The sequence below is a fragment of the Phocoena phocoena genome, chromosome 8, assembly GCF_963924675.1.
Source record: "Phocoena phocoena chromosome 8, mPhoPho1.1, whole genome shotgun sequence".
Lineage (NCBI taxonomy): Eukaryota > Metazoa > Chordata > Mammalia > Artiodactyla > Phocoenidae > Phocoena > Phocoena phocoena.
In genome coordinates this window covers 8,905,787-8,928,557 of record NC_089226.1, presented here as the reverse complement: position 1 = coordinate 8,928,557, position 22,771 = coordinate 8,905,787, and the positions used below count along the sequence as shown (strand labels likewise).

Below are 22,771 nucleotides of genomic sequence, written 5' to 3'. Positions count from 1 at the left end.
TATTCAATTATACTAGTTACACACAAAACACATTTCAGGAAACACTACTCTCAGAAATTACAGTGGCTCTACCCCAGCCTCTCCCACCCCTTCCTAAGTGTTTCTCTCAAGTTCCACCATCTTTTACACAATGCTTCTAACTAAAAAGTGGTTTCCTAAATCATTTGAGATGTGGGTGCTTGTGTTTTGAGAAGGCAGCAAGCTTTCTGTGCATGACCCCAATCCTATCCAACCCACGGAGAAGATGTGCCACAGTCCATGCAGAAGTAAGAGATGGGACAATGCGGGGGTGGGGGTGGGGGAGAGGTTCCTTTACCCCCAAAATGGAGCTGTGGTATCAGGGCCCTGGGAAATGTTCAGACTAACTTTTAGCCCCAGCCCTGAGCCTATCAGGGATGAACTGATTGGAGATTCCTGCTCAGGGAAGTTCATGACCAGAGCTCAACTTCCTCGACCATGGGACCTCTCTGCTGCCTTGGATGTGACCAGATGAGGGCAGTGACTGTCACACTGCAGCCGGCACGAACTCATTCATTCATGTATTAATTGAGCGCCGACTCTGTCCCAGGCAGTTCTAGATACGGAGGATATAACTGTGATCGACAAAGACATAGTTCTTGCCTTCAGAGAATTCACATTCTAGGGGAAGATTGAGACTGAAGTGAGCTCCTAACATCCCCATAATGGATGAGTTATGATCGCATCCTAGGACAATGACCTCAAACTTGATCATTCAGAGCTGTAAACAGGAGGCACTCAGGTCAAATTCAGCTCACGGTCATGTTTTGTCTGGACCATATACTGTTTTGTAAAATTTGGGGGCCAACATTTAAGTTAGAAGGTTGCACATAAAAATTCAGATTCCTGGTTTCTCTTCAAAAATCGGGCAATCAGGCAACTCGGGACCTATATTCCCACCCGGCTACAGCTGAATGTAGTTGAGTCACTGCCGCCCCCGATGATGTGGGCTCCAGGTTGTCATGACAATGGCAACTCATGTGATCCCCCAACCGGAAGGCTGAGGGTCATTTATTATTGGGCGGCCGCCCCTTGGATGGCTCGTTGACTAATTAAGCTTCCTCCTCCCTTTTATTCTTTTCCTTTTTTGCCTTTCCCTCCAATATTTGAGTGGTTTTTTTAAAAAGGAAAATATAGCTTTATACCCATTGCTCTATCAAGAGTGATGGTGGCACATCACTGGTGGCGCATGGTTAAGAATCCGCCTGCCAATGCAGGGGACACGGATTCGAGCCCTGGTCCGGGAAGATCCCACATGCCACAGAGTGGCTAGGCCCGTGCGCCACAACTACTGAGCCCCCAAGCCACAACTACTGAGCCTGTGCACCTAGAGCCCATGCTCCGCAAGAGAAGCCACCGCAACGAGAAGCCCGTGCACCGCAACAAGGAGTAGCCCCCGCTCACCGCAGCTAGAGAAAGCCCGCACGCAGCAACGAAGACCCAATGCAGCCAAAAATAAATAAATAAAAGTAAATTTATAAAAATAAAACAATGGTTCCTTTAAAAAAAAAAGTTGTGGGGGGGGGGCGCTCTGCACATCCCTGGTGGCGCAGTGGTTGAGAGTCCACCTGCCGATGCAGGGGACACGGGTTCCTGCCCCGGTCCGGGAAGATCCCACATGCCACGGAGCGGCTGGGCCCGTGAGCCATGGCCGCTGAGCCCGCGCGTCCGGAGCCTGTGCTCCTCAACGGGAGAGGCCACAACAGTGAGAGGCCCGCGTACCGCAGGAAAAAAAAAGGGGGGGGGGGGACTCTGCCTTTGAAAAAACTTCAGGAGAATATATTTGTGGAAGTGAAGAATCTCCCACCTTTAATTGCAAAGGTACCTGTGTCTGACATCCAGATACCTTCACTCATACGTTGCCTGCCTACCTGGCCCTCAGAAGTGATCATGAGCCTTGAGGCATAAAAACCACCAGGTTGCTTGTTATATATGATTAGGTCCCACGACTAGATTTTTCCCAGATTCTGATCAAGATGCTAAAGACTTTGAGAAACATCGCTCTCAGAAAATAGTTTTCAGGTGCCTTTTAGAAGTTCCTTGTTTTATAGCTGCTCCCCTTAACTTCCTTTTGCTAAATACACTACAACTCCCTGAGCCAGTTAATCCTTCAGTGAGTATCCACAGGTGCCTACTATGTGCCTGGCATCGTATGGGGGACAGAGGATAATTTAACTTTGCAGAGCAGCCCAGGCCAAAGGTCACAGAGGACCGGCAGAAAGAATGCCAATAGCATCACGCTCCATGCATTGCTTTCTTCCTCTCTTCCTTCCTTTCTTTCTTTTTGGCTGTGCTGGGTCTTCGTTGCTGTGCGCGGGCTTTCTCTAGTTGTGGTGAGCGGGGGTTACTCTTCGTTGTGGTGTGCAGGCTTCTCATTGCGGTGGCTTCTCTTGTGGAGCACGGGCTCTAGGCATGCGGGCTTCAGTAGTTGTGGCACTCGGGCTCAGTAGTTGTGGCTTGCGGGCTCTAGAGTGCAGGCACAGCAGTTGTAGTTGTGGCGCACGGGCTTAGTTGCTCCGCAGCATGTGGGATCTTCCCAGACCAGGGCTCAAACCCGTGTCCCTGCATTGGCAGGCGGATTCTTAACCGCTGTGCCAGCAGGGAAGTCCTCCACACATTTCTAAGGTAGCATCTTATTTCCATCCCACATACCAGGCAGATTTTATGATACCACTTTCAAGTGTACCCTATACTTTTATATTTCTCAGCCTCTCTCTGGGCCAATCTCATTTAGCCCCTTTGCAAATTAAATGCATCTCATTAAAGCAAAACCATTTAGGACAATGCCCTTCAGGTGTATGCCTCTTAGTACATCTTTCATTTTAAGACAAGTGTTTGATTTATTTCTCATCTCATTACACTCTTTAAAATTATGTGCATCTCATTACATTCAGTGCACTGAGACGACTTATTTCAGGTGTAGACATTACACCCAGTATTACCAGGCAAGAATTTTTTTTCATTTCATTACAAGCCTGACAATTTATGTGCATCTCATTACAATCAGCCATTTAAGACAATTCCCTTCAGTTGTGTATATCTCATTATACCTTTTCATTTTCAGATTCTTTTCATCTTATTACACCCAAGCATTATCCAGAGAACTCACTTCAGGTATGCAGCTCTCCCATCCACCTGCTCTTTCGTGAATCTCTGGGTGGTTCTTCCCCCCACAGTACTGCAACATTTTATGATATCAGACTCATGCAAGGCCAGCTCTGCCCACCTGCGGGCCTCCCGTGACTCCTTTGCAGGGAAAGAAAGAGCACTGGCTTCCCCTGGATTTGACTGAGACTCTGCCGATACTTCCCCTCACCCACAGGGACCACCTAAATTCACTTCCTCACCTGCACAGCGAGGGGGTGAGAGGGGAGGGTCTTTAAGTTCCCCTTTGGTGGATCTTCTATGAAACTCAGTCCCGCGGACGACAGTGCAGCGGACCCCCAGCTCCTCCTGGGGATGCCTCTCCTCCCTGCGGATGACCCCAGCCCTGCTGGGGAAGCTGAGACCACATCACTGCCCAGGCCCCCAGCAGCTAGCCTACTCCACTTTTCCTGCTGCCCCTTTGCCTGCATGGCGCTGTGTATGCATGTGGGGTCACATTTTGGGAGGAGATGAAATAACCTAGCTCTCTTGTGACGAAATCCCCCCAGCGCCTCCATGCCCAAGGGCATCTTCGTCTCTCTCCCAATCTCCACCTCAGGAGTTCTCTGCAGGAGGCACCTCAGAATTACTGAGCAGGGTTTTGGAGGTGAAGGCGCCCAAATTCCATTCTCAGTCTGCTAGAGCAGACTCTCCAAGGGTGGGGCTGAGGTCGGTGCATTTTGAATAGCACCCCGGAGATGCTGAACCACTGCTTCACCCAAGCCTGATTGCAGAAAAAGCTCCGCGGTGAGTCGCTCTGAGCCGCAAGGGCCTTGTTGCCCTCCGTACCGCCCCCTCTAGGGGTCTTTGCACACAACAAAGATCCCAGGCTAGAGTGAAAACACTGTTTCTCAGTCCTGGAAAGGGCACCAAGGGTCAGTAAACCCAACTTGCCCACTCCCTGTGGGAACCCCATCCACAGCGCATTGTAAATTGTCACCCACCTTTGCCGTCCACGTCCAGCTACGGGAGCCCGGGGCCCTCCAGCGTTGCATAGATTCACCGGATCCCGCCAACCTCCACCCCTCGAGCTGAGAGCTGCCCTCTGGCGGCGGGTGGAGGAAGCAGTGATCTTCGAGGCTTACTTCCTCTGCGGGATATCTGCAGTGCCTTTCTCCAACCTCATGAATTTATCCTCATGACCCCACCTGATCGGATCACGTTGTAATCCTACAGCACGTGAGGCTTCTCTGACTGCGTCTGGGGTGGCCTGTGTGCTTCCTCTTCTGTCATTCTACCTGTCTCCTTGCCGGTGAAAATAGAATCTTTTCTCTAAGTGCAAAAATAAATGTGACTTTTCACCGTCCCTCCTCCACCACCCACCCTGAATGAACCTGCTGAGAAATCAGAATATGACCCAGCTCTGCCTCTTGGTTTTGTCGCCTTGTGCAGGAGAGCCCAGAGGCCACTGGTCCTAGAATCAGATGGGCCACCACTAAGCAGGATTTAGGGAGCCTAAAGGGGGTGGGGGTGGTGAGGCCGATTTGAGGGGAACAGGCCACACCCTATCTTGTTTTGGTTTTGCTTTCAGGTGTTCCTGGTTGCTTCTGGATTGAGAAAATGATGAGGCTTAAGAGGCCATAGGGCCCAGTCCTTTCTCTATGTTCCTGGAAGTTTACCAGCAACAATAAAAGTCACAATGTACTGAGCACTTAGCATATATGCTAGATACTGTAAATGATTCCAAAAAGCCCTGGGGGAATTACTGGCATTATTATTAATACCCATTTCTAAAATACGGAAACAGAGAAATTAAATAATTTTCTCAAAAATTATTTTGCGAATAGGTAGTAGAGCTGGGATTTGGACCCAAGCCTCAAACCCATGCTCCTTCTATGAGGTAATTTGCCTCCTGAGCTTTGGCTTGATCAGGGCTGGCCTTCAAGGTCAACGGAAGAGACTCCCCTCTCGCCTGAAATCCTCGGAGGTGCCTGCATCCCTGCCCCTGCCTCTGCTTTCCTCCTGTAAGTTTCCCAGATGAAACAGCCTTCACAGACGTGGGATCCAAACCTTAGCTGCTTCTCCCAAGGCAGAGCATCTACCCAGTAGCCCACCACCTCCAGCTGGAACCATTTACATTTTGGGGGGAGGGGCAGGACCTAAGTCCTTAAGAAATTGCTCTGCGTACTTTTCTAGGAGCAACCATTTACATTGGGGGGGGGAAGGGTAGGACCTAAGTCCTTGAGAAATTGCTCTGCGTGCTTTTCTAGGAGCGGTGCTGCGGCAGGGGCTTGGGGAGATAGTGTTGGGGGAGAGGCCGCTGTTGTCTATCAACAGACGGGGACCAAGAACGGGGCAAAGGCAGGTCCATTGCGCCGTTGCTGATGGCTGCTCAGATGTGTCGTAGAGATGGATGCGAGAGGTCAGGAACTGCTGAGTCCTAGTAACCTGTCAGTGATGACAACAGACATCCAAGCCCCCCTCACTTCCAGCCTGTGTAGGTGATTCCTTCCCTCCTGTTCAGAGGGCAAGGCCAGGTTCTTGGGTTTTTTAGGCTCGACTGTTGACAGTAAAACCAGGTTGAAAGATGGAAGGACAAAGAGAAGGGAGCTCATCTCTGGGAGAGAGAGCAGAGAATGGGGCCCAGACGAAGTCGGGGAGGCCACTGAGAGCAGAGGGCAGGCCCGGGGCCCCAGGCGTTGTCGGATCAGGAACACTTTAATGGGAAAAACAAAATGGTTCTGTTCAAGGAGGAGGAGAGAAAAGTGGAAATACACTGGACTGGAATGCAGACACCTGGCCTTTCATTAACTCGCTTCATTTTCCTGTTCTCTGACAGATGGGGAGTGGAAGAGAGAATGAAGAGGGGGACACAGGATAGAGGAAGGGGAGAGAGGGAGGGAGGGAGGGAGGGGAAGAGAGAGAGAGAGATAAAGAGAGAGAGGAACTAGATGTGCGTGTGTCTCTGGGGTTTGTCAGACAAAGCTATTATCAAAATGCCAACCAGCTCCTGCCTGGCCAATTTGCATATTCCATGCTGTGCTCTTTGAAGCAGGATGAATATGCATGAGGGCTTGGGCAGGGGGTGGGGGGCTGGAGCTGCGAGGCTGTGGGTTAAGGTGGCCCATTGTTCTTTTAAAAGAAAGGCAGTAATATGAAGCCAAGCACCTTCCTGGTAAGCAGAGTGGCCTCTGCGTCCCCTCTCTCACGAAGGGAGGAGGAGAGCAAAGCTCAGGCTCAGACAGAAATCCTAAGGAGTCTCCTCTCATCCTCCCAAGGAAATAAATCATCAGGCGCCATCAAGAACGTGTCTCTTCTCCAAGAGCTGCATCTAATTACTCTCCCCTCCACGCATACTAATCGTGGACGCTGGCCCGGGTGTCACCTCTCCCGGCTCCCTCCCGATTCACGCTTCTGCTGAAGGAGGGCTGGGCCCCTGGGGTGCCCCCTGCTCCTGGCCTTTGGTGAGACCGGAAGCGCTCTTTGTGACGGGGCCGCTGGGGGAGTCCCTAGGACACAGTGATGCTCAAAGCCCATGGAACGGACTCATCACGCCCGTTAGGACTTGGTCCATCATTCATACTGAAACACCCATTGGATTGCACCTTATGATTTTCCCCGTCTCTTCCCTGGCCTCTAGAAGATAGTTATACTCCAGATATTATTCCAGTGAGCACGCAAAAGGTTTATTTCATTTTAAAAATCCAACTCATCCCGTAAAACTTAGTATCCCAACGTCCTTCCCTTTGGGTTTTCTTTTTCTTTAATTTGTTTATTTATTTAGTTTTGTCTGCACTGGGTCTTTGTTGCAGCGCGCGGGCTTTTCTCTAGTTGCGGAGAGCGGGGGCTACACTTTGTTGCGGAGCACGGGCTCTAGGCACACAGGCTTCAGTAGTTGTGGCTCATGGGCTCTGTAGTTGTGGCACACGGGCTTAGCTGCTCCACGGCATGTGGGATCTTCCTGGACCAGGGCTTGAACCCGTGTCCCTTGCGTTGGCAGGCGGATTCTTAACCACTGTGCCAACCAGGGAAGTCCTTTTTCTTTTTAAATTAATTAATTAATTTATTTTCCTTTGGGTTTTCTTTCTGAGATACCACATCTGTCTCCCGTCTTGAAGCAGAGATGCAAGGAAAGGGAGTGTGGGGACATAGGATAGTTTGTTTCGATTCTACACAACCAAAGGCTGGCATCAGGCCCGACAACGGCATTTCCTCACCAAGACTGGATCAGATTAAGCTTCGCAAACCCACATGGAGGCCTTTAATTGATGCGGATGGACCTCAGTGAAGGAGCCTGCTGGCCGAACTACGTCCTACCTGCCCAGGAGGGTGTCCTGCAGGCCCTGGCTCCCCGGTGGTCCTGGCTGAGTGCCTAGCTCAAGTCCCTAGGTCGACTTGAGCTTTGCCGTCGGGACTGACTGGAGTTAGAAGTATCCATCCACCCTGGGACCCTGAGGGATGAGGACCAGAGTGCGGGGGAGAGACAGTGAGGTCACCTGTTAATCACACCATCCTTGCTTTCTGAGGGTTCAGTCTCCGAGAGTCAGGGCTCCAGCTTTTTACCGAAAGCTTAGCAAAGCGTCTCCAAACGTAACACAAACACCAATTACCTGGAAATCTCGTTAAAATGCAGCTTCCAACGGTGGGGCGGGGGGGTTGCTGGGCGCTGGGCCTGAGTTTTGCGTTTCTAACAAGTTTCTACGCGCTGTCACTGCTGCTGGTCTGGGCCCCTCATGTTGAGTAGCAAGGACAGAGGAAAGGGTGATGCAAAACCACGAGACGTTGATTTACTATCCCCCTCGGCTCCCGATGTGGACAACAGGAGGGAAACAGCAGCCGCTACTCCCACCCCCGCCCCCGTCCTGCTAGACTCACCTCCTCCGAGATGGAGCATCTCCCTGGCACCTGAGGCTTATTTTTAACTGCCAGCAGCTTTGATTAGCTTGTCTCTGCTGCTTCAGACACCTGCTGGCAGGATAAATTGGGGGAAAGGAGTGGCTGACCCAGATCTGACAAATCCAAGGCAGGAAGGAAGGCTCTTGGGAATTCACTGATTTTTTTTTTTTTTTTCCCCCACCCCACCCCACCCCCCCATGGCTGGCAAAGTGTGAAGCGTGCTAAGGACCTCACCCCGCCAGTGGCCCTTTGCCCCTTGGCCGTGGCACCAAAGAACGCAGAGCTGCAGGTGCCCCTTTTCGTCAAAGCTCTTGTACTTAGGTACACATGCTGACCCCTGAGGATTTGCATTGGGTACCTTGTGGTGTTTCCACCTTCCTATAGTGGCCGGGGCTCTGTCCACACAGAAGTCCTGCTCTGTGTAGATGCCTGAGTTTGAGCTGCAGGCACTGGGGTAGTTTCCCCGCCCCCTCACCCCCAGGGAAGACTGCTACTGCTCTACGGCACCACTCCTAGAAAAGCAGAGGCCCAGGAAGTGAGAGGCAGGGCAACAAGGATGCCTTCTATTGTCACCTGTGTCGATCTGTGGCCTTCTGTGGAGTTGCCAGTGTGGTGAAGCACGGCTTTCCGTGGGGCACACAAACGCCAAACTCCTAAGAGGGGGTGGAGATCTAACTGGATTAGAGGACGAGGTGCCAGTCTGACTCCACCACTTTGAGCATCTCTGCTTCTTGGTCTCCGCATCCTTCTATCAGGGCAATGCTACTACCTACGTAGGGCTGCTGAGATGCAAGATGATTTGTAGAGGTGACAAAGCTAGTGGCAGGTGCATAGCAAGTACTTGATAAAAGTTTTGTTTTAAGACAGGACTGTGGGAATCTGCAGAGTTAATATCATTCAAGCCAGAAGATGGAAGCCAAAACAGTTCAGGTCGTGGTGAAATCGAGCCCCCTCCGGATACGAGGACAGCTTTCACCTGCTGGCCCAAAGAGGCTGGCAATGCCGGGGACAGCACATGGGAGTCGAGGGCTGCAGGGAGGGCAAGGAGGGCACGCACGGCCAGAGGATACCGGGGGTCAGTGGGAGCAGTCAGGAAAGCAGCCGGGACCCCCACGCTGGGAGAACCCAGCGGAGCTGATGCCCTCCAGCACCTGGGCTTCCTGGAGTCAACCCGGCCATCCCAACAGGAGGCACCACAGCTGCCCAGCCGCTCCCCCCGAGCTTCACTTGCCATGCGCTAACTTCACAATCTCCTCTCTAACCAGTAGCTCCTCCAACTCAGCGTGCGGCTCCCTGTAAAGCTGTCAAGCAGTTAGATCTTAGGCGTCTGCAGATGGCCTCGTCCTCCCGTCTGTACGACTGCAGCCCCGCCACAGGGCATGGCATGCACCACCCCCCCGACCCCGGCCCAGCCCTAAACGCCGTGTTGGCTGCCACGGGCCACGAGCATCAAGTTGCAGCTACACATCCTTTCCCTGGAGGTCTGTACCAGAGGGCCGAGGGGCACCACACGCCAGAGCACATGAAGAATATTAATTAAATGAAGGTTTATTTCAAAATTAGTCTTAGGGTGGAAGCTGTTTTTGAGGGCTGGAGCCAGACTACACCATGAGTGGCGACAGCGTCTACCTCCCTCCGACACAGGCAGAGAGGAGGTGACGTCACCAGCCCTGCCCCTCGGTCATGCATCCAATGGTTACTAGGACTAGAAGCCAACAGCAAAGGACCCCGCGCATTTGCTCATGTTTAATCCAGGTTAAGCTATACACGTTTAAATACACGGCGGAGGCTACGTGGTGTCATGCAGTCCCTGCGGTGGGATGACTCTTGCTCAGTGACCTCCGCAGCAAGGCTGCTCCCAAGGGCAAGGTTAGGTAGGACAGAGCACTGGAAAGAGAAGAGGAGAAAAGGGATGTCAAAGCAAGTGTGTGGCCAGACCTGCCAGCCCAGGGTGTCCGTGGCCGAGAGCGGTCACGCCAGCCTCTCGCCTGCGTCCTGAGCAGAGAACTGTCCCCTTAGAACCAGGGAAGGATGGTGATCACGTGTCTTCCTTCCAGAAGGAGGAAGAGCCAGGGATAGGCGATTGTTCAGTGTAATGATTAACTGCATGGTCTCTGCTGCCCATCTGCTTGGGTTCACATCCTGGGTCTGGCTGTTACAAATTCTATGACCTTCGGGAAATAACTTCTCCTACCTGTGCTTGTTTCTTCATGTATACAGTAGACTGTGCCTCTGCCTACTCCACAGGGTTGCTCAGAGGCAAATAGAAAGTGCTCAGTAAATGTTAACTAGTTTTATAAATTCACTGACATTTCAGTGGATCGTGAGGGGTAAAGTCTAGCTCTCGGGCTCCCAGACGTATAGAACCCATTTCTACACACCTCCTTTGAGAAATGGGATACTCTTTAAAAACCTTTAAGAGTCAGAAGTTCTTCCCAATGTTTAGCCTAAATTCATCCTGCGGAAATTCAATATTAATCTTTCTGAGCCTTATGGAAACAATACAGCTCAGAGGTTCTAAACTGAGGTCCACAAGCCTTTGGAAGCTGCGCCCAAGGTTGTGCCTGTGGAGCAAAACCTAATGAAAAACAGAATCTGGACAATGACTGACCATTGATGGAGAGTGTTACACAATCAATGTTTGTGTCCCCCCAAGAATTCATGTTGAAGCCCTAACCCCCAGTGCAGCTGTCTTTGGAGATGGAGCCTCTAAGGAGGGAGGGTTAAATGAAGTCTTATGGGTGGGGCTCTGATCTGCCGGGATTAGTGTCCTTGTAAGAAGAAGCACCAGAGCGCTCTGGCACTCTCCCCACACACACAGAAGAAAGGCCGTGTGAGAACATAGCGAGAAGGTAGCTGTTTACAAGCCAAGAAGAGAGCCCTCACTAGAAACCCACTTTACTGGCCCCTTGAACCTGGACTTCTACTCTCCAGAACTGCGAGAAAATAAATTTCTGTTGTTTAAGCCACCCGGTCTTCTGTTTCAGCAGCCTGAGCAGACTAATACAGATATTAATATCCCCCAAAGAAAGACAACCAGGTAATAGGTCTCTTAATGGAAGTTTACAACCATTGATAACCTAAAACTTATCAAAAATTTTGTGGACAATTGTACACTGAGCTCTCTGGCCCTGCCTGGTCTGGTCTGGTGTGGACGATCTGAATGTGGTCAGTCCTCTAGCTCTACTGGGCAACAAGAAATACAAAAGGTTGAAGAACGTATTAAATGAAACCGTGAGGACACAACTACCGAGGAAAAGCCGGAATGAGGAAATGCTATGGGGCAAATAACCTGGTTTCTCTAAGAAATAAAATGCAAAGAATGAGAGAGAGGAGGGAAAGGGGAACCTATATATATTAAAAGAGATTTAAGAGATACATTATGCAATTGTAATGTATGGACCTTCTTTGGATCCTGATTCAAACAAATAACCTGAAAAAAATTTATAGGAAAATCAGGGAAACCTGAACACTGGTTGGGTAATCAAAGATACTTTTTTTTTTTTTTTTTGGTCATGCCATGAGGCATGTGGGATCTTAGTTCGACCAGGGATCGAACCTGAGCCCCCTGCAGTGGAAGTGTGGAATCTTAACCACTGGATGGCCAGGGGAGTCCCTCAAAGATACTTTTACATTTTTTATTTTTCTAGTTGTGGTCATGATATCGTGGTTATATTTTAGGAATGTACACTGAAATATTCATGGATGAAAAATATATATAGTGGTTGGCATTTGCTTCAGAATAACATGGAAGAGAGAAGTGATATAAATGAAAACTAGATTGGCCAGGAGTTAATAATTGTTAAAGCTGGATGTTAAGTACATGGCAGTTCATCATACCATTCACTCTACTTTTATATATATTAAAAATTTCCATAATAAAAGATGAAACAAAAAGTTATGAAAGGATGTCGCTAATCATAACTCTAGTTTGCTGCCTTCCAAGTAGTTGAAACTGTTAAAGGTATCCTCTGGCTTTGTTTTTGCCACTAAATAGCCCAAGCCACAGAGAACTTTCACAATAACTCTTTTGTTGGTTTGGCTGCTTTTTGTGTGGAGTCACTCTGGTGACTCGGGGGTGATGGAATCTCCTCCTCAGGCCTCCTAGCAACATCCAAAGGCGAGGGCCTCCCCACAATTGTCCACTGAGTTCCCTGGCCCTGCCCGATCTGGCCTGGCGTGGATGCCCTGGGAGGGCTGCGGTGAGGGTTCCACGTGTCCAGCAGGAGTCCTGGGGGAGGGGGCCCTAGAGGATGCTTCTGCTCCCAGAGGCCTGGGCCGCTCTCACCTTTTAAAATGTAGTCCGTCAGCAAAGTGGGCACCTTCTCATTATCCTCCTTCATGGCAAAGAGAACTGGAGAAGGAGAGAGAAAGGAGCTAAGATGCATCAGAGCATAGGGCTCACCTCTGGGGCCAGACAACCCACCAACCCAAAGTGAGCGAGACAGAGTCAAGGAAACAAGTACTGAGCACTGAGTACTGAGCAAAGTCTAGAAGCCTCTGGCAAGAGTCAGCATTCAACCTGCTGGGGCGGGGAGGGGGCTGCTGGGAAATCCATCAAAAGAGTCAGGGTCAGGGCTTCCCTGGTGGCGCAGTGATTGGGAGTCTGCCTGCCGATGCAGGGGACACGGGTTCGTGCCCCGGTCTGGGAGGATCCAACATGCCGCGGAGCGGCTGGGCCCATGAGCCATGGCCACTGAGCCTGCGCGTCCAGAGCCTGTGCTCGGCAACAGGAGAGGCCACAACAGTGAGAGGCCCGCGTACCGCAAAAAAAAAAAAAAAAAGTCAGGGTGGCCCTGTGGATGAGGTGACTTCACTTTTATCCTTTACTTTTTTTGTGTGTGCTCATCTATAATTTCCACATCACCTCCTAAGTATGTATCTTTAATGATCATAAAAATAAACAAAGCAATTTAAAAAAGGAATCAGCTTTCAGATGCAATCCAAATGTTAAGAATAACAGCTGTCACATCACGGAACCACCGATAAATCTGTCTTTAAAGACATTCTATTCGTATAAACAGATATTATTAGCAAAGTTCTCGCCTCCAGTTTATTAACAGCAAATGAATTTAATTTCACAAATATTTTCTACTCTATGCCCAGTACAGCGCTAGAATTTGTGGAAATGCAAGAGTATTAATGACCCTCAAGGAGCTTACAGACTTCTTGTTGAAACAGGATGTGACCTACACATGAAGCAAACAATAGGGAAGTGGATAAAGCCTAAAGGCTTTTTATAAAAGTTTTTAAAACAGATTTTTCTGTTATTAAACTAGGAAGCATCTTCTCATATTCATGATTCATGTCGTGGAAGTCAGCTTTGTAGAAAATCCTTCAAGAAAATACCTGGACCTTGCTTATACTATCAAAAAGTGAGGGCAGGGGTGGGTTATCCAACAATAGAGTTATTCATCAGTGGATACCTTAAGTAAACTCTGGTGTATATAGTATATACACAGTCTCATACAGCTTCATGAGAGGTGAGAGCGATGTCTATATACAAGACATACTTATGAATGAAGAAAGAAGGCTGCAGAACTTTATGTATTCATTTTAAATGAGTAAATAATGAATGCTAATATTCATAGAAAAATCTGGAAGAATGTGCATGAAACCGTAAAAAGCAGATACCTCGGAGTGTGAGACCCCGGGCGTTGTTCCCTTCTACTGTGATATCTCTACAGTGTCCAGTTTTTTTCCATGAACATGTATTACTTTTGGCAAGTGGAAAAAGCACGAAAGATCAGCTGGCCCTGCTAGCTGGGGTCAGGAGGCAACCATTACAATGGAGGGACCCCCCCAGTCCATTCCTAGGTCCTGTTTTCCATTGATTACCTTGCCTCGTTGCAAGTCAGGGTCATGGAACTTGACTCCAAAGCTCAGGAGTGGGTGAGGAACAGAGCCTGATGGTGGCACGAGTCCGTGGCCAACTCCAGAAAAAGACTGGACCTCAGGCCATCCAGGCAATGGTTTCTTTTATTTCTTCCGTATTTTTAGACATGGATTCACTTCGATGTAATAGGCTGAAAATACTTTGCAACTGAGCACAAGCAGACTAAATGCTGCCCACCAAGAAGATAGGCGTAAAAATACAATAATTGCACTCAGTCAATATGTGACTAAGGTGATCTCCAAAATCCAAACTTTATATAAATTGCCCAGTCCCCGGAGCCAGTCTTTGGCCTACATTCTTTTTTTTTTTTTTTTTTTTTTTTTGCGGTACGCGGGCCTCTCACTGTTGTGGCCTCTCCCGTTGCGGAGCACAGGCTCCGGACGCGCAGGCCCAGCGGCCATGGCTCACGGGCCCAGCCGCTCCGCGGCATGTGGGATCTTCCCGGACCGGGACACGAACCCACGTCCCCTGCATCGGCAGGCGGACTCTCAACCACTGCGCCACCAGGGAAGCCCTGGCCTACATTTCTGACTCAGGAGTTGGGGAAAGAGGAGTTGTTATTCACGAACCCATACAAGGATGTGCCCAAAAAGAGAGCTTTCATCATCTACAGGAGAATTGGTATTCAGGAAAGTTGGCAGCTTTATTTTTAAAGGGATAAAATATTGGAATGTCGTATGTCCATATGACAGAAGAGAGAGCCATAAAAAGGATGTTAACCAAATGTTAGCTGATGTGACTGAAATCATGATATGAAATTTTATAGCCGGTATAATCCCAACCATATGGAAAAGGCATAAAATACTATGGCTGAAAAACACCATACAGTAACCACAGTGAAGGGGACAAGAAGTTACTTATTTCCTTTTGTTCACATTTCTATGTTTCCAAAGTATTCTAAATGATGGATATACTCTAGCCCTAACTTTTAAAATGAACTTGAAATGTGTAAACAAACCCAGTGTTTCTTAATTAAAATGAAAGGATTTCACACTGAATTCCTGAATGGGTATCTGTCATAAATTTATAGCTCTTCCTTTTTTAAAAAGAGCATGATAGAAAAAAAAAAAGAGTACGATAGAGTACTCTACATATATCAACCTTCATAATTTGTCCAAATTATTTTCCAAATGCTTACTCCTTGTGAAAATACAAACACCTATAAATGTCAGCTCGTTTCTATCTGCTTCCATTAAAAAAAAAAATCTTTGTGCATATGTATGCAAATAAAGGCGCTCCAAATGAGGAAGCCGATGCACTTTGACTTTAAAATTCCAGGTTCTCAAGGCCGCAGTATCTATTGATGTAGGCAAGATTTCCGTTTACCAGAACCTCCTGCTTTAGTTCTCCAAAACGATAAAAATGAAACCGTTTGGGCACCTTTAGCACTGGGCCCAGGAGGTATCTATCTTCCTCAGCCAAACAGCTGAAGCTCCTCTTCCCATTCCCTAGGGTGTCAAATAGCCCTGCAGGGGTCCATCCCCGCCGAGGCAGCAGCACAGCAACAGGGCTGCAGGCTGCCGCAGCCCCGTCAGTGTGTCACTCAATGCAGTGCACGGTTGCCAGGGAGATGGACGGTCTCGTGATTCACTGAGCCCGTCCCCACATCTCAGCCTAGGATTTTTCTCTTCCTAAAAGAATCCAGCTGACACTGAGGGCTGACACCACGTGCCCCCCGGCCCTTTGCGGGTTGTAGTGTTTGATGTCTATAAAGAGATGTTGCCTCCAAAAGGCTCTTTATCACAGGCTGTTTTCTCCCATAGCTCAGAATGTTTCTTAATATTACTTGACACTAGAGTCAGAGTGGAAGAGAGGAAGCAGTCATTGCCTGGAATGAAAACCAGACTCTATTCTCTCTGATCAGCCTTACCCCACCCAAGAAACCTTGCTTCTCAGTAAATACAGCCAGTCCCTTAGAAGGAGCTCCCTGCCTTGGGGACGCGAGGCAACCTCAAGCTTCAGAAGAGAGAAACGGCAAGGCAGAGAGTGCACAGCCTTGAGACCGGTGGATGAACCACAGAGAGCCCCTGCACACCACTACCACCCTGCCACCGCCCCAGCCTCTTCCACCAGCTCCTTTTCTCTGGCAAGTCTCTTCCCTTACAGGAACCGGGAAAAGACGAGGCAGCTCTGGGTATCGCTGCAGAACTCTTTAATTGTACCCCGTGCCGGGGACGTGATGCAACGGTGTGGAGCACATTTTGACCCATAGAAACTGCTCTGGGGACACCCCTGGACTGAGATACCACGGGTGCAACTCACAGGGTGGGAGGGAGGGAAATGAGCCCCTGGTCTCGCTGCAAATGGGAGGAACTCACTGTTTGTCAGCATCTGGAGATCTTCCACCGACGGGGGCGAGGCCTTCTTCTCGTAAGGGATGACCGTGTTCAGGTACTAGAAGACAAGCAGGGTGTGCATCATGTGAGACAGAAGCCCGGCCCCCGGGGGCTGAGATACGGTTGACAGCTTGCATGGGGATTGGGCTTTTCTCTAAAAAACACGCTCCGTCAAATTTGACGTTCTCGACAACACCCGTGATGATGTGCGCACCATCGTTTCAGGACTTTTCCCCCATTTTTGGAAAATGTCTCTTTAAAAGTAAGACTTTACCATATTAGCCAGGAAGAATGTCCTTCCACTCCAACGGATATATTCTTCTGACACTAGAAACTTTTTGATTATTTAGGAATCCTGGTGAGCTTTTTCTCCTCCAAGCTGAAAGCAGACAACATTCTAAGGGGGTGGGGGGGTGATATTTTCTTATCTTCTGCAGTGCAACTTGAGAATGAATGGTTTCTCTTCGGTCAAAATGACTAGTGAGAAAACCTCAACCCTGCCCTGGGTCTGGGATGTTGGGTTTGCTCCCTCTGCTGGAGATGAGGTGCTCCTACAACAAAATCATCTTAGAGTCCAGTGGGATATCAAAGAACACCGGCCAGAGAGACCTGGAAGGTTCTGAGGGAGCCTGGGGGTCGTGAGTGAGAAGAGCTTTAGACCAGGAGGCCTGTGTTTCAGTCCTGGCCCTGCCACTAGCAGCGTGGCCTTGGGGAAACGCCTAATCTCTCTGGGCCTTAGTTCTCACTGCTGTGAACTCAGGGGAGTGAGTTAGATGTTCTTAAAATCTCTTCCCAGGCTGTAGTTCCAGAATTCTAACACTTAGGATTCAGCTACAAATATGTCTAAAACATACACAGTTTTTGTGTACAACCTCAAAGGTGTCTATTGACAAATTGGCCTTCTCTGTTAGACTATTATGCATTGCATGAGGGCCGGACCAGGGTTTCCTCATCTCTGTACTGCCCTAAGCAACAGAGCCTAGCACATGGCAGGCACCTGAGAGCCAGAAATGCAAGCCACTTCTCAGGTGAGAAGTGATGGACTAAATGGAGCTAAACGGGAGACCCCCACAGCACGGGTTACAGTCAACAGGGCAGCTGAAGTGAAGAGGCAGTCTTGGTGGGACTGGCTCACCTGGTGGCCCAGTGTGGCAGAGGTAATGAAGCTCTTGGATGGGATCTTTCAGGAAGTGGATTCCCCTTTAATGCATTTTGTTCTGAAAACGACTGAACTCATAGATCTACAAGTAGTGTTAAGTTTTAAGTTTTATCCAGGCCCTCTCATATTAAAGCTCAAAAAACTTTGCCTTTAAAAAGACACTTTCTGTTCCTCCTTAGAATGGAAGAAATTGTTAGGACATTTCCCCCTGCAACCTGGCCCCGTGCGGGTATAATTCTAGTGAATCACCATCCCCTGCTCTGTTGGAGAGACCAAGTTGCAAGAATCTGGGAAGGAAGCTGGGAGCAGGGAGATGGGTTGTACCTGCTTGTCAGTTCCTGAGGGGCCAAAGGTCTGGCGGATGCCGCTCTGCAGGATGTTGGAGATGCCTTCCATGCTGAAGCGCTGGGGGGGGGGGGGGGAGGACAACGAGACTCAGAAGGGCAAGTGCTTCCCGCTCATATTCATTGCCCCAGGGACACCTGTGTCCTCCCTAAGCTACCTGGACCTGTCAGCTTCCATACTGTCCCAGATCCGGGCCCCGATTCTGCGACTAGAAAGCAAAGGTAAGACCTGGGCTAAGAGACAGGCCAAAATTTCAGCCTGAGCTTTGCAAGAAGCAATAGCAGAGTCTCAAAGACTCTTATCTGAGTAAGTGCCTCGGGCGACAAGACCCCCCCCCCCCCCCACACTCCTGGGTTTCCTCATTTCAGCCTCCATTGTGTACACAGGAAAATAAAGCAGCAGAGGGAAACTTGGACAGATGAGGATGAAAATGTCTCAGGGAAGAAAACAAAATGCCCAGCCATTGGGAAGGGCAGGTGTAAAATGACTGTCCTCATCTGGAAAGCTTTTTCCAAAATGCATATGCCCGGGCCCAATTCAGTAGGTCTGCGAGGGAGCCCAGGGAAAGGTATTTTGAAAAAGCTCCTTAGCTGATTCTGCTGAGCTTCCCTGATGGAGAACCACTGGTTAGAAGAATCTGGTCAATATCACAAGGCGTCATAATGTTCCATCCGGAAACACCCTATGGACATCCTAAAGAGATGAGTCAGGACCCTAAGCTGTGCTGGTAGCAGGCTCGTCCCAGGGCACAACTCCTTTCAATCCTAAATGCTTTCACCCCACTTTTTCAGATCTAGCTTAAGAGAGCACACGCCATAGTCACTTATTTTCCAGTGTTACATCCTGTCTCCTCCAGTTAGACCGGGCATCTTCTAGGAGAGCAGAGGACACGGGTGGGCTCTTCTCCCTCTCGTGGCTCTGCTGTCTGCCAGGGTGTCCTTGCTCATTGTCACGGCTTAGGACAGGTCTGTCTGGGGCCACGGCAGGGCTGGTCCCTGGACCTGCAACGGGGAGCCCGGAGGCGTGGGTGTGCTTGGTCCTCGTGCCGGGCGGTCCTCTTACCTTGAGTGGCATCTGGCTTCCCTTCTCTATCCGGCTGCTCTGCAAGCTCAGCCCTTTCTCTTTCCGCCTCTTCTTCATCAGTTCTCGCTGCTCCTTCTGCTTGTTCTGCACCTCGATGAGCACCGTGATGAAGGAGTTCTTCACTTCCTTCTCGAACTCCAGCTCGTCCCGGCGGGCCAGCTGCTGCACCAGCTCCTCTGAAAAGTCTCGGATGGCGCCCTCCACCTGGTCCAGCAGCTCTGTCAGCTCAGACCCAGACATGTGCCTCAGTCCTGCAGGGGAAGACCATCCTGCAGTGTCACTGCATCAAGCCCAGCCCACTGGAGAGGCTCCCAGGGCCCTGGCCGCCTGACAGGTCTGCAGGAGACCCCCCGGCCCCAGACAGCTCCTCAAAGGGCCATGACAGACCTTCACAATTTAGGGGCGTGCCAGCAGGGAGAGTCAGTTATCGACTGAGGAAGAGAACATCATCTCGGGGAAATGAAGGAGGGAGGAAGAACAGCCCCCAAGGACTGTGGAGTCTGTGGACTCTGTCCACAAAAACGTGTGTGGGAAGGGCTTCCCTGGTGGCGCAGTGGTTGAGAGATCGCCTGCCGATGCAGGGGACACGGGTTCGTGCCCCAGTCCGGGAAGATCCCACGTGCTGCGGAGCGGCTGGGCCCATGAGCCATGGCCGCTGAGCCTGCGCATCCAGAGCCTGTGCTCCGCAACGGGAGAGGCCACAACAGCGAGAGGCCCGCGTACCACCAAAACAAAACAAAAAAACGTGTGTGGGCAGACGTGTGGGTTTTGATCCCTTGTTCCGTCTCCCTATTTTCCCTCTGTCTCTGTAATATTCCTCATGTGAAATGGGTCAAGAATTGGGGGGAAAATCATGATGAAGGGGTTTGGCATCCGTGCTGAGGAGCAATAGAGAGGTGGTGTTTATTCCCAAAACCTGATCAAGACACAGCCGACAGCAAAGTCAGCAGAGCGATCTGAGGCCTTCTTTACACCTGCTGTCCTGTGCCGCGGTGCACGTGCCCCCAAATACGTGAAACATGTAAAGATGGGCAACACGTACAGAAAAATGAAGTCTGGCTTGTTGGTACCGAGTCGTCTGCTACTGTCAGAGAAAAGGAAAGGGCACCTGGGAAGACAGGACACCGATCACTTTGTTTTAAACTCTTGTCCCCTGAGACTTCTTCACCTAAAGTAGATTTGGGAGCATATTTTTGAATGTGCCCCGTCCTAGTGGCATCTTTCGTTTCTACATCAGAATCCATTTTCCTTTCCCTTTCCGCTCCTGCTCTGTTGGGGGATTTGCTGACTTAGCTCAACCTTCTCCTTTAATTTCACTCTTTGGAGCTGTCCTCCTCCTTCTGTTTTTGCCATTTCACTCTGCATTTCAGCCGTTTTCCCGAGTCTTTTGCTGAGCAGTTCTATGTGTGGGACCTTTGTGTGCCGGAGAATGGCCTGATTGGAGTGGCTGTGAATGCAGCACCAGGGCCAAATCCACTCCATCCCTCCCAGCGGATTCCTTCTGCTGCCATCGCCCTGCCTCTGCTCTTCAGAGCCACAGGGTTTTACTTAGAGGGTGCAGTTCTTCAGATCACGCCTCTATTTTCGCCATTATTCTAGTCTATGCTTGGACCTTTATACCCTGACCAGCCCGCCTTCCCTCTCCGTCATTTATAAGTCCCGTCACCCCCATTCGGATCCGCTCCCAGGGAACGTGTCCCCTCCGGCCGCCTAGTTACCACGATCCCCGCAGATGGATGAATTTTATACTCAGTTTTGCCACTGCTGTTACATCTTTTAATTTCACGCTTCATCCACCTCTTTCTTTGCAGGATCATAATTACCACAAATCTGTGTCAGAGAGTTAATACGATACACAGATGAAGAGTGTGGACTCTGCAGTCAACCTACCTAGTTTCAAATTTTGACTCCACCCCTTAAGACTTGAATGTGACACAGGGGCAAAATATGCATTAAAAATAAAAGGCTTAACAAACTCATGAAAGGGTGCTCAACATCACTAATCATTAGAGAAATGCAAATCAAAACTACAATGAGGTATCACCTCACACCAGTCAGAATGGCCATCATCAAAAAATCTACAAACAATAAATGCTGGAGAGGGTGTGGAGAAAAGGGAACCCCCTTGCACTGTTGGTGGGAATGTAAATGGATACAGCCACTATGGAGAACAGTATGGAGGTTCCTTGAAAAACTAAAAATAGAACTACCATAGGACCCAGCAATCCCACTACTGGGCATATACCCTGGGAAAACCATAATTCAAAAGGAGTCATGTACCACAATGTTCACTGCAGCTCTATTTACAATAGCCGGGACATGGAAGCAACCTAAGTGTCCATTGACAGATGACTGGATAAAGAAGATGTGGCACATATATACAATGGAATATTACTCAGCCATAAAAAGAAACGAAATTGAGTTATTTGTAGTGAGGTGGATGGACCTAGAGTCTGTCATACAGAGTGAAGTAAGTCAGAAAGAGAAAACAACAAATACTGTATGCTAACACATATATATGAAATCTAAAAAAAAAAAAAAAAAAGGTTCTGAAGAACCTAGGGGCAGGACAGGAATAAAGACGCAGACGTAGAGAATGGACTTGAGGACACGGGGAGGGGAAAGGTAAGTGGGGACAAAGTGAGAGAGTGGCATGGACATGTTATACACTACCAAATATAAAATAGACAGCTAGTGGGAAGCAGCCGCATAGCACAGGGAGATCAGCTCTGTGCTCTGTGACCACCTAGAGGGGTGGGATAGGACGGGTGGGAGGGAGACGCAAGAGGGAAGAGATATGGGGATGTGTGTATACGTATAGCTGATTCACTTTGTTATAAAGCAGAAACTAACACACCATTGTAAAGCAATTATACTCCAATAAAGATGTTAAAAAAATAAAATAAGAGGCTTGATTCTCCCTGTTGAAAATAAGGGAAGAAACTTCCCCTCTTCCTCACCTCCCTTTTTTTTTTGTTTTGTTTTTTTTGCGGTACGCGGGCCTCTCACCGTTGTGGCCTCTCCCGTTGCAGAGCACAGGCTGTGGACGCGCAGGCTCAGCGGCCACGGCTCACGGGCCCAGCCTCTCCGCGGCACGTGGGATCTTCCCGGACCGGGGCACGAACCCGCGTCCCCTGCAACGGCAGGCGGACTCTCAACCACTGCGCCACCAGGGAAGCCCCCCCTCACCTCCCTTTTTCTTTCAGAATCTCTCTCTCTCTGTTTTTCAAATATATGTGCATCATTTTAATGCTAAATAAGCCACTGGCCAGTCTCAGGACTCAGATGTGCTTCCTCAAGGACCTGGGAGCCGCTGCTTTGAAAAGTCATCCCCAAGAACGAAAATAGGGGCCTAACTTGCCACCTGACTCTAAATTGCAAAATTGTAATGGGTTGTGTCCAGTTAGCTGTAGACACGGGTTAGATTTCTTTCCAGTTTTGCAATCCCTTTAGTGGGTTGACTGTGACATGCATCAATTCAATAATGAAATTGTTTTCATTTTCTCAGAAAGAAAACCTCTACTTCTGTGGAGAGGTTTTCTGGGTGGGGAGGAGATTTTATTTCTTAATTATATTTCTGCAACGGTGGCCTCGAAACAAGTCACTTACCCTCTTGGAAACTCAGTTAGCTCAATCCTAATGGGGTTGGCACGGGCGTGAAATGAGATTATGCATAGAAAGTTTTAGAACAGCACCTGGCCCTCCAAAGCTCTCCAAAAATACGAGCTATTATTATCATTACCATTTGTAGGTTTGTTCATTGATTTCATGGTAGATCATTGTGAATAGTGGGTTCAGATTTCCTCTACTCGTTCTGCTTTAGTCTTGTTCTTTGGTTTGTTTTACCGTTGTTTTCATTTTTAAAAAATTTTTATTGGATTATAGTTGATTTACACTGTTGGGTTAGTTTCAGGTGTACAGCAAAGTGAATCAGTTATACATATCCATATATCC

At 49.2% G+C, this 22,771-nt stretch overlaps 1 protein-coding gene across 2 annotated transcripts in view; it reads right to left on the bottom strand.

Annotated features, from left to right (window-relative positions):
* Nucleotides 1-9,530: 9,530 nt before the first annotated feature.
* FEZ1 (fasciculation and elongation protein zeta 1) overlaps nucleotides 9,531-22,771 on the bottom strand; it is a 40,597-nt gene continuing 27,356 nt past the window's right edge. For both annotated transcript variants that reach the window (XM_065881965.1, XM_065881967.1), the window contains exons 6-10: nucleotides 18,797-19,068; nucleotides 17,714-17,794; nucleotides 16,213-16,288; nucleotides 12,287-12,352; nucleotides 9,531-9,885 (exon numbers count right to left, since the gene is read on the bottom strand). In XM_065881965.1, the coding sequence (XP_065738037.1) occupies nucleotides 9,869-9,885; nucleotides 12,287-12,352; nucleotides 16,213-16,288; nucleotides 17,714-17,794; nucleotides 18,797-19,068 (512 nt within the window). In that variant the 3' untranslated portion in view covers nucleotides 9,531-9,868. The remainder of the gene's footprint in view (nucleotides 9,886-12,286; nucleotides 12,353-16,212; nucleotides 16,289-17,713; nucleotides 17,795-18,796; nucleotides 19,069-22,771) is intronic.